At 65.0% G+C, this 10,427-nt stretch overlaps 2 protein-coding genes across 2 annotated transcripts; one reads left to right on the top strand and one right to left on the bottom strand.

Moving 5' to 3' along the window:
* On the top strand, positions 1-3,031 carry LOC138814683 (protein PERCC1-like). The gene is made up of 2 exons (XM_070003835.1): positions 1-162; positions 1,585-3,031. The coding sequence occupies exons 1-2, from the start codon at positions 55-57 to the stop codon at positions 2,440-2,442; spliced, it is 966 nt and encodes a 321-aa protein (XP_069859936.1). The 5' UTR covers positions 1-54; the 3' UTR covers positions 2,443-3,031.
* Positions 2,954-10,140, bottom strand: LOC138814682 (coiled-coil domain-containing protein 154-like). Its single transcript, XM_070003834.1, has 17 exons — positions 9,838-10,140; positions 9,339-9,597; positions 9,053-9,242; positions 8,757-8,803; positions 8,455-8,550; positions 8,060-8,183; positions 6,752-6,853; positions 6,528-6,656; positions 6,086-6,210; positions 5,624-5,750; positions 5,404-5,541; positions 4,256-4,375; positions 4,097-4,173; positions 3,766-3,883; positions 3,606-3,692; positions 3,214-3,401; positions 2,954-3,128 (listed from the first exon to the last, which is right to left on the bottom strand). Exons 2-17 carry the CDS (start codon positions 9,539-9,541, stop codon positions 3,014-3,016), a joined length of 1,986 nt encoding a protein of 661 aa, XP_069859935.1. The 5' UTR covers positions 9,542-9,597; positions 9,838-10,140; the 3' UTR covers positions 2,954-3,013.
* Between the last annotated feature and the right edge of the window lie 287 nt (positions 10,141-10,427).

Below are 10,427 nucleotides of genomic sequence, written 5' to 3'. Positions count from 1 at the left end.
CCGGTTGCCGGGCGCTAAAGCAAACGGGCTCTATTTGCCCAGTCTGCGAGGACAATGCCGTCACCAAATATTTGCCGGCCCCAGGCAGCCCCGGAGCCCGGCTATAAATGCTTGCGCCCAGGTAGAGGCGGGCCCGTGCGCAGGAGCTGCAGCCCCCATCAGGTAGGAGCTGGGCGAGGCTGTGGGGAGGGCTGGGGGGCAGCTGCCTGGCGGGGCGGGGTCTCTGCACCCGCTGGGTCTTGCTGGACCTCTCCCTTGGGAGGCCCTGCTCCAGGAGTGACCATCCTGACGGCCAGTGCTAGGGTTCCCAGAAAGGTCCTACACCAAGGGAACCCAGCAGGAGAGGACCTCGGAGTGGCCGGGCCAGGCGGGAGCAGGCAGGGGCGGCTCCAAGCTCACCCACACTCCATGCCAGAGCCTCAGGCCCCAGGAGGGGCCTGCCTGGGTCAGCCAGACCCCAGGAGACCTGCACAAGCGCACCCTACACCACAGGTCTCTCAGAGAGGCTACTCTGAGTGCCTGCTCCCTGCCTTTCTGCTTTTGGGGGGACCCACTCAGCTCCAGCCTGGGGAGGGACGTGGTGGCATTTGTCCTGCTGGCCACTTTCCCAGCGACCCCCCCCCCCCCATCAAGCTCCAGGCCCAACTGCTTCCACTGGGCCTTCCTGGGTCTGCACAGAGGCCCCTGGCTCTCTGTTCACGCTGGGGTCCTGCCTTGGGATCCCCCCGACTGAGCGAGAGGTGCGGGTTGGGCTGCTCTGGAGTCCTCGCCTCCCCGGGAGGTCAGATGTTGGGTAACACCAGAGCCTAGCTGGGTGTGGTGTGTACCCGTGACCCCAGCACTCAGAAGGTGGGGGAAGAAGGGAGCGAGTTCAAGACCAGACTCAGCTAGGAACAGAGCTCCCCAAGCCCTGGAGCTTGTTGGAGGGGCAGGGAGCACCCTCCGCCCACCCAGGCAGCCCTGGGCCGGGGGTAGACGCCCCCCCCCGCCTCAGCTCTGGGCAGGGGGCCCCGGGACCTCTCCCTCCTGCACGGTTCTCGGTGGTTTGAGGGCTCCGACGGGCATCTTGCTCCCTGGGCCCTGAGGGGAGCCCCCGACCCCAGGCAGGCACTGCACCAGTGGGCAGCCCTGTCCTGCCCCCCAGCCTGGCACACAGGGGCCGGCCGTGTGCCCACCGGTCTGCCCACCTCTTTGCTGCTGAGCCATGTCTCCCTAAGCTCCGCAGGGCAGGGGCTCCAGGGAGCGGGGGGGCGGGTGGCCTTCTTTTTTTTTTTTTTTTGTCGGCCGTGGGGCTTGAACTCTGGGCCTGGGCGCTGTCCCTCAGCTCTTCAGATCAAGGTGAGCGCTCTACCACTTGAGCTACAGCGCCACTTCCGGTTTTTCTGGTGGTTTATTGGAGATAGGAGTCTCACGGTCTCTCCTGCCCGGGCTGGCTTTGAACCTCGATCCTCAGATCTCAGCCTCCTGAGTAGCTAGGATTACAGGCGTGAGCCACCAGCACCCAGCTGGGGTGGCCTTCTTAGGGGCATCGAGTGCACAGGGCACGGCCAGGCCTGCCATAACCCGTCCCTCTCCACCTCCCAGCAGTGCCCACCGCCCAGACGCCCAGGCAGCTCAGGTCGGGAGGAGATGGCCGCGGGCGTGATACGGCCTCTCTGTGACTTCCGGCTGCTGCCGCCATCCCACCAACCCTTCCTGTCCTTGGACCTGGAACCCCCAGAAACTTCTGAGGAGGAGGAGGAGGAAGAGAAGGAGGAAGAGGAGGAGGAGGAGGAGGAGGAGGAGGAGGAGGAGGAGGAGGATCTGCAGGTGGAGGGGGCACAGGCCTGCTGCCAGCCCCCCCCGAGCTCAGGGGTGGCCCCCCAGGGTCCCGGCAGCCCTGAGACGCCGCTGCAGCTGCTGCGCTTCTCGGAACTCATCAGCGGTGACATCCAGAGGTACTTCGGCCGGAAGGGTGGGGGGCAGGACCCAGACGCCCGCGACACGTCCGCGCACAGCCCGCCCGCCAGCCACTCCGCCCGGGAGCTCTACTACGCGGACCTGGCGCGCCTGGCCCAGGCCGGGCCTCTGGAGCACGAGGAGGCCGCGGAGCCGGGGCTCTGTCCCCCCGAGACGTCTGAGGGGCAGGCACACCGGCCGGGCCTCGGCAGCGGGGGGGCCTCGCCACTGGGGCCCCTGGCCGAGCTCTTTGACTATGGGCTGCGGCAGAACTCCGGCCGCAGGCTGAGACTGGAGCGCAAGTATGGCCACATCACCCCCATGACCCAGAGGAGGCTGCCCCCCTCCTTCTGGAAGGAGCCAGAGCCCAACCCCCTGGGCCTGCTCCACCCCGGCACACCGGACTTCAGTGACCTGCTGGCCAGCTGGTCAGTGGAGGCTGAGCAGGAGCTGCACAGCCAGGGCGCCCGGGCTCTGGACGCGGCTCAGCTGGCCGAGGCCTAGCAGAGGAGGGGCCCTTCCCAGGGTGCCCATTCCCCCACCCCCTCTGGGAGCCGGGGGAGAGCGGGAATGCGCACATCCAGTCCACCTGACGCTGACCCCCACAGCTCCCACTGTGCGCAGCCATCTCCACAGCTCCCCACGGGAGCGGGGACTCGGGTGGGAACCGCGGCTTCCAGGGCGGGCGGGGAGACCTGCTGGGGAGGCACCCCTCCCTCGGCAGGGCCGGCCTGGCACGCCAGGGCTGCGCACAGGCCCAGCCCCTCCCCAGACCCGTGGGGAGAAGCCGCTTCCCTGGGCTGGAAGGGGGAGGGGTGCTACGCAGAGCTGGAGACACCCCAGATGGGCCTAAGTCGAGACCCATAGCACCCGCCTGCCCTGCCAGGTGCGGGACTGGGCGCCTCTGTGCACACCTGCCGGAGCCCTGGCCCCCTGGGGCGTGGGGCCCCGATGCTGGGCAGGGCAGGAAGGTCCCGGGGGACGGTCCAGGGACTCCCTGTCAGCCGCAGAGCCCGTGGGAGGCTGTCCCAGAGGCGTCAGGGGACTGGCTCTGACGGGGACAAGCACTGTGCTTTTATTTCTGGGAAGGGGACAGAGACGGCAGCTGGGACACAGGCTTTTGGCGGGAGATGGCACCTGGCCTGCGCTGGGCCAGCAGGTTCATGAAGACAGCCTTCCACTGCAGCCACCTGCGTGCAGACACGGCTCATGCAGCCCCGCCCGCCTGGCGCGGGGCGGCCGCCATCCCGGGACGCCGGGCGCCCTGCTGCCCACCTCAGAGCCTGGTACACGCCCCAGCGGTTCACAGAGACCAGCTCGCCGGGCGCCACGTCCTTGACGAAGAACCGCTGCCTCACCAGGGACATCAGCATGCGCTTGCTGCCCAGCGTCAGCGGCCAGGGCCCCGCCCCACTCCACAGGAGCAGCACCGTCTCCCGCAGGCTTGCCAGCTCCTCCTCGCGCTGCGGGCACAGGGTGCGAGTGCTCCCAGAGCCGCGGGGGGCGGGGAGGGAGGAGGACACACGGGCAGCGAGCGGGGGGAGGGGAGTCATCTCCCGCGGGGGGCAGCGGTGCTGGGCGGCCTCCAGGTGGACAGCAGGCCGTGGAGTTGGCAGGACTCGGGCCGGGCTGGGACCCGAGGGACCGAGGGACTGGGGGGTGCTCACCAGCTTGGTCTCTGTATTAAACTTCAGGTTCTGGATGGTCTTGTTAGCTTGGATGCTATCCTCCAGCTTTAGCACTTGCTTCTGAAACTGAACAGAGCCTGTTCCTGAGCAGCCCGCGGTGCCCAGGGGCCCCGCCCAGGCCGACCAGGCTGAGGGGTACCGTGGCCAGGTTGCCCTGGATCTCAGCGATCTTCCGCCCGGGGTGGTCCTCCTTGAGCAGCTGCATGGATGACTGCAGCGAGGCCAGCTCCTGCCGCACGAGGCCCATCGCGGCCTTTCTGTGGGGGCGGGGGCTGGCTGTGGGGCACCCTGGGGGCAGCCAGAGGACGGCGTGGGCGGGGCGGGGATTCCTCTGGCCATCACAGGCTTAAGGAGCTTGAGGGGCTCGGCCCTGCCGCTCTCCAGGGGGTCTGTGGCAGAGGTGGGGGCGGCGGGGGTGGGGAGGGGCAGGGAGGCGTGTGGACGGAAGAGCCGGTGCACTGGGCTCCCACCTGGCCTTGCTCTCCACGGAGACCTTCAGGTCGGCATCACTCTTGCGGAAGGCACACTCCTCCGAGACGCCTTCTATCTGAAACGCAGAGTGGGCGAGACTCAGGTTGCCTCCAGACCCAGCCTGGGGCAGACACGGGGAGAAGGGAGATGGCACCCACCTTCTGGGAGAAGTCGTCCACCTGCTCCTGCACGGCCCGCAGCTGCGCTACCGCTTCCTTCAGCCCCAGGGCCAGGTCCTCCTGAGACTTCCTCTCTGCACATTCCCACTCCGTCTTCGCCTAGGATCCAGATGTGAGGTCAAAGCTGGAGTCCAGAGCGTGTGGCTGGACAGACGCGTGGACGGGAGGGGGGAGGGAAGGGGAGACCAGAGCCCAAGTCCACCTGTGACTGCCAGCACACTTGTGCACAGACCTATACCCTGGGACAGCCTGGGGCAGCCTGGCCAGACACAAACGGACAAGCCAGCAAGGCCAAGGAAGAAGGAAGCCCCAGGCCCCTCCAGGCAGGGTAGCCCGGCTGAGAAGGACCCAACCCCTTTGCCAGGGTCCGAGGCTGGAGCTGTTCTGACTCCACGTGTGCGCAGAAGGGCCGCAGGGCCAGCCGGAGGAGCACGGCAGACCCGTGCCACCAAGACAGGCTCAGGGAGAGAAGCCGGGGACACTGCATGACTCCTCTGCGAGAAGTCTCCTCTCCACAGCAGGCCGCTCAGAGACAGGAAGGAAGCTCATCTCGTCCAGGCGCTGAGGGGCCAGGGAGGGCGGCATTGGGCCAGGGGGCTTCCATCTGGGATTATGGGAAAGTTCCAGCACTGACTAGATGCACAGCTCTGTGGATCAACGAGTCACTGAATGGCACACCTTAAGGAGTGAACGGCCAGAGGCACCAGTGGCTCACGCCTATCACCCCAGCTGCTCAGGAAACCGAGATCTGAGAGTTACAATTTGGAGGCAGTCTAAGGAGATGATTCCCAGAAATTCTCATCTCCAGTTAGCCAGGAGAAAGCTGGAACGTGGCTCAAGAGGTAGCGTGCCACTCAGCTGGAAAAGCGAGTGAGGGTTCAAGGTTGAGTTCGAGCCCTAGTACCAGTACAGAAAACAATGCCAGGATGCCAGGAGCTGGAGCTGCCTCCCCAGCCGGCGGCCCACCCCCAGGATGGTGGAAAGCCACAGCTGTGGCGCCAGGCGCTGCAGCGTCAGCAGTGGGTCCTGGGCAACTAGCCAGGGGCCACTGCCTGTGACAGTGCCGGCCAGGGGAGGCCAGCGCGGGTCAGGCCTCCGCCCTGGGCCCATCTGTCTGGAGAGCTCACCTGGGATAGCTTCATGCCCAATGTCTGCTCCTGCAGGTCCAGCCTCCAGCTCAAGGCCAGGCAGTGATCACTCAGGTCCTTCAGTTGCCGGGCCATGTCGGCCACCAGGCCCTCCAGCGCCTGGCTCTTCTCTTGGAGCTGTAGGGGGAGGGAAGGGGTGGAGGAGGTCCCGGCCGGGTGCCCGCGTCTGGCTTTACGGAAGTCTCTGCTGGCCCCTTACCAGCTCCAGTGCGCTCTGCGTCTCCTGCTGGGCCAGCTTGCCAGCTAGCTGCACAGCCTCCAGATTCTCCTGAATGTAGGACGCCAGCTCCCCAGCCTGGCTCTCCTCCAAGCTCACCATGGCCTCCCTGTCACCAAGAGTGTCCCTCAGCCGAGGCTTGACCCCAGTCCCACCGGGGAGGAGGGGCCCAGCCACCAGCTCTGGAGCCTCCCATGAGATCCCACAGACTAGAGGGTGGGGCGTAGACACAGGTGCTGCCACCAATGGGGGGGGGGCTGCACTCTCCAAAGAGGGAGGGACAGGATGGACAGGGAAGGGTCTGTGCCACAGACCCACCAATCTGCACCCATATGGCCAGCGGGTGAGCTGGGGGGAGAGAGGGGCAGGCAGCAGGGCTGAGCCTTGGAGAGCCCCAGCAAGCCCCTGCAGATGGGCCTGGGTGGCCCTGCAGGCCACACCCACCGGGCCTTCTGCTCAGCCAGCAGGACACGGCTCAGTGACAGCTGATTCTGCCGCACAAATGTGGTGAGTTGGACCACGGCTGCGTCCAGGCCCTGGCACTGGCCCAGCAAGTGGCCTTCTTCCTCCTGCGACAAAGATGGCCCTGATAGCTGGGTGCCTGTGGTTCACGCCTGTCATCCCAGCTACTCAGAAGGATGAGACCTGAGGATCACGGTTCAAAGCCAGCCAGGGCAGGAAAGTCCGTGAGACTCTGATCTCCAATAAACCACCAGAAAACCAGAAGTGGCGCTGTGGCTCATGCGGTAGAGCGCTTGCCTTGAGCTGAAGAGCTGAGGGACAGCGCCCAGGCCCAGAGTTCAAGCCCCACAACCGACCGAAAAAAAAAAAAAAAGATGGCTCTGAGTTCCAGCACCTGTCCGCCCAGCTGTCAGCTCGGGCCTACCTGACGCTGAGCCCGCACGGTCTTCATGTGCTCCTTAGTCAATTCCAGAAGCTTCTGCCAGCGGACCTCTAGCTCTTCTCGCAAGCTGTTCTCCGCCTTCAGCCTCATGGTCTCCAAAGTCTTCATTCTCTGCAGGGACAGAGAACGAGCCTGTGCCCCTGCCAGGTGGGCAGCAAGGGGCCATCCCAGCCGGGACCCCTCCCGGCGTCCAGCCCAGTCCCCACCTGCTCCAGGGTCAGGAAACTCTTCTGCAGAAAGCCGCACAGCTTTGCCTCCCTCTTGAGGAAGCGGAGGCTCATCTCCTCCCCACGCTTGGTCACCAGGACCTGGGGAGGCAGGCACATGGTCACCTGCAGCCTCCCCGCGGGACAGCCTGCCTGGCCCCCCAACGTTCCTGGGCCCAGTGGCGCTAGGCCCACCACATTCAGGTCAAGAAGGGCGGGGGGCAGCGGCCACAGTCCCCACTCCCCAGAGGACCCAGCTTGGGAGTCAGGAAGGGCCTGAAGGTCAGGACACCCTGAGGTCTAGAGATCCTGGGCGTGTATCAGCCTCCAGATGCCCTCGGAAGGCTGCGGGATGGCCACAATTCACATGGTGAGCTTTGGCCTCAGGCAGGGAAGCGGGTCAGAGATGGCCCACAGACAGAACTTCCTTGGAGCATGACAGCCTCCACCTCTGGGGCCCCCAGAGGGTCTACAAGCTTGGGGGCCTCCATCCCGTATCTTCTGTGTCCATTCCATATTCTTTACGTCTCCATAACATAAACTCTCTCTCTCCAGACCTCTTTTCCACAGCCAGGTGCTGAGTGTGGGCCATGAGCAAATGGGCTCTCCCTCCATCTGAGCACCTGCTGACATTCCTGCCCATAAAAATATTGGAGTGCCTTTGAGCAGGGTCAGCAGCCAGACTACAAATGCTTCAGGTTTTCAAAGGTCTCTCTTAAAGCCTTTACCTCCCATTTTTACCACTACAGCCCCAAGGTAAATAATTTCTAAATGTTCATGGCTCTGTGCCAATAAAACTTTATTTACAAAAACAGTCACTGTGTCATCATGTGCTGACCCCTGGTCCTAGAGAGCCCTTCCACACCCCTGTGCTCAGAGAAAAAGCAGGCAGGGCCTACACCCAGCACATCAGGAACTTCAGCTCCACACCCCTGCCCTCTTAGGAGAGCCCATATGTTGATTTCCCAGTGGGCAGTGAGCGGACACCACCAGCTCTGGCAGCAGAACTATGTGGGAGCGGCTGGGAGTTCCTGGCCTGGCCCCGTGAGGAGCTGGGCTGCAGATGTGTGGGCCCTGTCCCCTGCCCCACGCCGTACAGCAGGCCCCTCCTCGGGATCACCAGTGGGAGGAAGCTGGTGGCTCAGAACTTATCACCCACCCGGAGGGAAAGGCTGAGGCCAAACATGGCTGTGGAAGGGGCTCAGAGAGCAGATATCCCTTTTTCTGACCTGGTTGGAGCGGCTTGAACTGGGAGAGGGAGGCGGCCACGGCAGCGGCCCCCCGGCAGCGGCCCCCCCCTCATGGTACCTGCAGCTTGGCCACCTCGCGGTCCACCTTCTGGCTGGTGTCCTTCTGACTCTTCTGCAGGGCGTCACAGGCCACTTCTCGGCTCTGTTCCTCTTGCCTCAGCAAGTCCGTGAGCTGCGTTAGTCTAGGGACGGTGGAGACTCATACCAGCCCCAGGGAAGCAGACGGGCTGGGAAACACAAACCACTTGGGTAACACATGGCAATGCCAAGCAGACTGAGGACGGGACAAGCCTTGTGGCTCCACAGACGGCCCCACAAGCGCAGTACTGATGATGGGCATGCTCTGGGGGTGCTGAGCAGCGGGGTAGGACTCCATCCGTGGCTAGATCAGCCATGCCCAGACACGTACACCAGGCGGGTGGCTCAGGGCCAGTGTGGGGAGGCCCGGCTCACCTGAGGTTCATCTCCTGCTCCACACCCTTCCTCTCCGAGTTCTGCAGAGCCTGAGTCCTCTGGATCTGCATCAAGGCTTCCCGGACCTCCACCAGCCTGGCACAGAAGGAGTCACCTCTGCCAGGCTCAGGGCAGGTGGCACAGCCTCCCCGGCTAGCCTCCCCGCTGCCTCCCAGGGCAGCCTGGGGAAGACCCAGGGCAGAAGGTGGGCCACGTGCAGGAAGACAGCTGACTGGGCACCCCAGGGCTCGTGGCCCCCACTTCCCACTAAGCCCATACCTCTAGAGGAGGGGGGGGGGTACCTTTTCTCCAGGACCTGCATCTGGTTCTCCTTCTGGGACCCAGGGGACTGCAAAGAAGAGGGCATGGAGCTGAGCAGGCTGGCTTGTTGCCTCCCGAGTTCCTGCAGCACAAGGAAGTGTGTGCTGGGGGGCAGTGTTAAAGGCCTGGGGTGCTGTGCACCCTGGCATCAATGACCCAGCTGGACTCAGGGTCCAGGGAGAAGCTGTCCCCGTGCCCAGGGAAGGGGCCATGCGTTGTGGTTGGACAGCCGTGCACTGTGGAGGGCAGGGGGCTGTGGCTACTGCCCCAGGCTCACCTCCAGCGCCTCCTTCTCCGGGGCCAGGGCCATCTGCTGTGCCTTCTGCTGCAGCTGCTGCACCGCTGAGGTCTGCAGATGCAGGCGTGTGCGCACCTGCAGCAGCTCCCGAAGCAGGCCCAGCGTGACATGTTCGCAGCGCTCTTTGTGTCCTCGCAGGCAGGCCACGTCGGCCTGCAGGTCCGCCACGCTGGCCAGAGCGGGCGGGCTCAGCTGTGTCTGTCCTGGGGCGGGGGTGGGGGCAGGGAGTCCCACTCGGCCCGCCTCAGCCCCGCAGGCAGCTCACCACTGCTCCAGCTGCCCTTTGTAGTTGGAAGCTTCCGGCTTGGGGGTGGAGGAGCTGGGTGCCCCGTGGCTGCGCTCGTACCTCTCCGGAGTCTCTTGCAGGCTCAAGGGCTCGGGGCTGGTCAGGGCTTCTGCCAGGAGCAGCTCCAGGTCCTCCAGCGCCACAGTGCTCGGCTGTGTCGGGGGCGACATCCCCGACAGCATGCTGCCAGCCAGCTCTGTAAGCTCTCAGGAGCGGGCTCTCGGGGTACGCCCGATCGCTGTAACGGGAACCAAACTGCAAGGGTCACACCCCAACCTCTGGGTGTCTTCTCTTAGTCTGGCCTGGGCTGGGCAGGGGTTTGGCTCAGCAAAGTCTAGGGCCCTGAGAACGCACAGGTGGCCAGCAGGAACAAGACAGGGCTCCCATCTGCTAGCTGTCTGTGGGGGTCCAGAAGCAGAGTTGTCCCATGGACCCTGTCCATCCCGGCTCGCCTGACGTTACCACCAGAAGCCCCTACCTGCAGGCCTGGCCTGGGGCCCAGTGCCTGTGGCTGTCCTTAGAGACCAGGCCGAGGCAGGCGGGGAGTGGCCGGAGGCAGGAGCGAAGTCAGGCAGAAGGCTGGGGGCCTCTGGAGAGGATAAGGGCTGGGCCGGGGGAAGCGGCAGGGGAGGCCGGGTGGGGAGTCGGGCCCCTGGGGGGCTGGTAGGATGGCTGGGGCGCTGGGGGTCGGGAGCGGGTCAGCAGGGGGGGCAAGGGCCTCGAAGCAGTGAGGCGCGCGATTCCTGGCCTCACACCTGGCCTCCTCCGAGAATCCCAAGGGAGGTGGGTACAACCTGGCAGCAGGGTTATTCTGGAACCTTCCTTTCCTCACCAGAACCTTATGACTTCATGGCCCAACTGCCAGTGGAACCTGAGCTCTCCCCTGACCTGCCAGTGTACTTCCACAACTGCCAGCGTCTGCGCGGCTGAGGGTACTGCAGTGTCTGGCAAAGGCCGTCCCCGAGCCCTGGCTGCTGTCTGCGCAGGCAGGGGACCCCAGGAGCCACCCAGGTCCTGGGGGCCCAGACCTGGAGCAGGGAGACGAGGGCCGGCCGCGCCCCCCTCCCC

This window comes from Dipodomys merriami, unplaced genomic scaffold (genome assembly GCF_024711535.1).
Source record: "Dipodomys merriami isolate MVZ:Mamm:240054 unplaced genomic scaffold, mDipMer1.0.p SCAF_60, whole genome shotgun sequence".
In the NCBI taxonomy this organism is placed as follows: Eukaryota; Metazoa; Chordata; class Mammalia; order Rodentia; family Heteromyidae; genus Dipodomys; species Dipodomys merriami.
This window is presented reverse-complemented; position numbering and strand designations above follow the sequence as displayed.

Bases quoted from the DNA above. Each gene is read 5' to 3' on its own strand.
- LOC138814682 (XM_070003834.1), bottom strand. From the start codon at position 9,541: ATGCTGTCGGGGATGTCGCCCCCGACACAGCCGAGCACTGTGGCGCTG. The intron at 8,184-8,454 runs GTGAGCCGGGCC...CACCGTCCCTAG, and splicing joins GAGCAGGAGATGAACCTCAG to ACTAACGCAGCTCACGGACT. The intron at 3,693-3,765 runs GTACCCCTCAGC...GGCTCTGTTCAG, and splicing joins TCCAGGGCAACCTGGCCACG to TTTCAGAAGCAAGTGCTAAA.
- LOC138814683 (XM_070003835.1), top strand. From the start codon at position 55: ATGCCGTCACCAAATATTTGCCGGCCCCAGGCAGCCCCGGAGCCCGGC. The intron at 163-1,584 runs GTAGGAGCTGGG...TCCACCTCCCAG, and splicing joins GGAGCTGCAGCCCCCATCAG to CAGTGCCCACCGCCCAGACG.